The 3205-nt window shown below is 41.3% G+C and overlaps 1 protein-coding gene across 1 annotated transcript in view; it reads right to left on the minus strand.

Annotated features, from left to right (window-relative positions):
- Positions 1 to 3205, minus strand: part of LOC118334405 (cadherin-7-like) — an 18613-nt gene that overhangs the window by 14610 nt on the left and 798 nt on the right. Inside the window, exons 2-4 of the mRNA XM_035670307.1 lie at positions 1933 to 2100; positions 1403 to 1590; positions 113 to 366 (exon numbers count right to left, since the gene is read on the minus strand). Coding sequence (XP_035526200.1) covers positions 113 to 366; positions 1403 to 1590; positions 1933 to 2100 — 610 coding nt within the window. The remainder of the gene's footprint in view (positions 1 to 112; positions 367 to 1402; positions 1591 to 1932; positions 2101 to 3205) is intronic.

Below are 3205 nucleotides of genomic sequence, written 5' to 3' on the forward strand. Positions count from 1 at the left end.
GTACAGGTCCATTTACCATATTTTGAGGGGCACTGACTAAACGGCAGTGTTTGATTATGTGGTTAAAACCAGAACTGCTGTTGTCCCTGTATCAAAGTGTTGATATTCGTACCTGATGGGGCTGTTGGTGGTGTCCGGGTCATGAGCTGAAACTGATCCCACAACAGTTCCCACTGCAGCAGCCTCAGAGATTGACACCCGACTGACAGAGGACGAAAAGACTGGAGGCTCGTCCACGTTCTGCACCAGCAGATGAACTGTCGTCACATCACTGAATGGACCCATTGACAGGTAACGAATGTCCACGTAACGATTGGACGCCTCAACACGCAGCATGTAACTCGACTTAGTCTCAAAGTCCAGAGTCTGGAGGGAGAAAGGGGGGTTGAATGATGTGATGACCACTCTACTTCTTCTTAGGAAATAAAGTTTTAATATTTTTTGTTATCAGTTTCATTATCTCATCATGTGTCTTGTCAGTTAAACAGACACAACTTACACTTCATTCACAAAGCCTGCCTAAGCAGTGTGTGTGCGGCATTCTTACAGACAGCGTGTCAGCTGCATGGCTGCTGCTGCCAGTCCTATATTTCCCTATACACTTTTGCCTGTATACTGTTATATCATTTAATTTACAATGCCATGTATTGAGTGGTAACCAAAAAGCATGTGTGGTTTGCTTACAATTGAAGTTGTGTTAAATTACTACAGTGCTTCAAAAAGGAAGTTTAAACTATAAATATACAGACCATTTCGCTGCCCTTTTTTGCTGGGAGGCTCGTGGTAAAAATAGACAAGATCTCAACTCTAGTGAAGCATCGCTGCAGCTGACACACAGTCTGACCACTTTAATCTGTTAACATGTGCGCCAAAATAAAAATCAAGACATTCGGCCACGCAGAGGCCACCCAGACACCACGCAGACACCACACAGAGATCGCACAGACGTTGGCAGTGTGAACAAGCTGTTATATTACTAAAAATAATGTTCTCAAGACTTTTAATAAAACTTAGCACAGAGGAGTTTGCTTTGGGATCATTTTGACTTTGTGTGCTTCACTGACATCAATCCACATTTAAATAACATGTGCTGAGGTTGTAGCTGCCTCCTCTGGGACTGATAGATAATCCAGCACAGTGCTGACAGAGCGGTACATTCAAACCCACTTAGTTCATCCTCCCAAACAGTTTCACTTCGAAAAACAATCAGAATGACACAAAACAAGAACATTGATCCTGGCAAACATCTCCAGTAGAAACTGGTGGCCAGTAACTTCAGCCAGTTCCTGCTACAAGGAAACCAGTGTCTGTTATAAGTAAAGGTAAAGGAAACCAGTACCTTCAGTGGTGTAGCTAGTACCTTCAGTAGACTATCCAGTACTTACTGGAGAGAAACTAGTACCTTGTGTAGTGTGACCAGTCCTTCTTGTGTGTTTGGATCGGTTATGATCTTGAAGGTCCCCAGTCTATCTCCATCCAGGATCCTGTAGTCCATCTCAGCATTTGGACCAACATCTAGATCCAGAGCTTTAATCCTAGCGACCACAGCTGAAACCAGTACAGACTCTGGAACACTGAACTGGTAGCTTTCTGTGGGGACACATGTACACACACAGTTACACACGGGTACACACACAGGTATACACAGTTACACACGGGTACACACAGGTACACACACAGGTACACATGCAGGTATACATTCAGGTACACACAGGTATACACGGGTATACACACAGGTACACACAGGTATACACGCAGGTACACACAGGTATACACACAAATATACACAGTTACACACAGGTACAAACACAGGTACACACAGGTACACACAGGTATACACAGGTACACAGACAGGTATACACACAGGTAAACACAGACATTCAGTGTCAGTGTATGATGATGTCCTATGTAAAGATTAGAGGTCAGACTCACTGCGGGGGAAGCGAGGTGGGCTGTCATTGACGTCCGTCAGGACCACTGTGACCGAGGTGGTTCCTGACAGACCTCCCATCTGACCAATCATGTCTTTGGCCTGGACCACCAGCAGGTAATGGTCCCGAACCTCCCGGTCCATGTCAGGAAGAGCTGTCCGCACCACGCCTGCAAGACAAGTGAGACTCAGGTTTAATAAACAACATACTTGATATAAATGCTTGATTCAGTATGGAAGATTTTGAATCACATTTCACTAAAATAACACAACAGACCTCAAAATAGAATATTTGCATTTCTTGAAGAAAATGTGTGTGATTTCTGTGATTTCATCTACTACTGCTACCGCAGCTCTCTGGCCCAGCTTCTGAAAGAGTCCCAGCACAAAGTGTTTGTGATTCACGTCTAAAGATAAAACCCAAAACTGGTGGTAATTCAATACTGTGTTCAAGAGTTATGGCAGGGTTTTATTAAAGAATGTTTTTAAGGTGTGAATTGGCATGGCCTATATCAGTGATATTCCTCATCCAAAGAACTGTACATGGCAGCAGTAGCTCAGTATGTAGAGACTTAGTTTGGGGACCAGAAGGTTGCTGTTCCAAGTCCAGCACAGACCATAGTATAGAGTGTGGACTGGTAACAGGAGAGGTGCCAGTTTCACCCACTCCGGTACACTGCTGAGGTGCCCTTGAGCAAAGCATGTTAAGTGTTGTTTAACCCCAGCTGCTCCTGGAGTGCCCCTATGTGGCAGCCTATCTTTTCACATTAATAAAGTATATCTTCATCAAAAATGCTTCTACTAAAGATGAATAATGGTCAAAATGAGACTAATACACTTGCATGTATAAAGTGTAAATTAAAATTATGTGTAAAATATGTGAGTAGGTCCAAAAAACAGACAAGGAAAAATGATAATAATAAGAATATGAAAATATGAAACAAAAAGTCCAGATATGTCAAATTACTTATTATATTATTGGACTATTCATAATTACTATAATAAACAGTTATAATCATTATTGTTACTATTATATTAATCAAATAGACAATACAGACCTCTGACCTGTATCTACAGCCCTGACCTATGCCCTGTATCTACAGCACTGACCACTTTCCTGAAACATATGAAATAAATGTAATATTTATAATATGATTATATAAATTATGAAACTAATAACTAATAACATTTGACTAAATGAGTAAATAATTTCAATTAAATTTAAATTCAATGTATTTGTATAGTGCCAATTCATAACAGATGTTATCTCAGGAC

This window comes from Morone saxatilis, unplaced genomic scaffold, assembly GCF_004916995.1.
Source record: "Morone saxatilis isolate NCDOM2014 unplaced genomic scaffold, NCSU_SB_2.0 Contig23, whole genome shotgun sequence".
Classification (NCBI taxonomy): Eukaryota; Metazoa; Chordata; class Actinopteri; family Moronidae; genus Morone; species Morone saxatilis.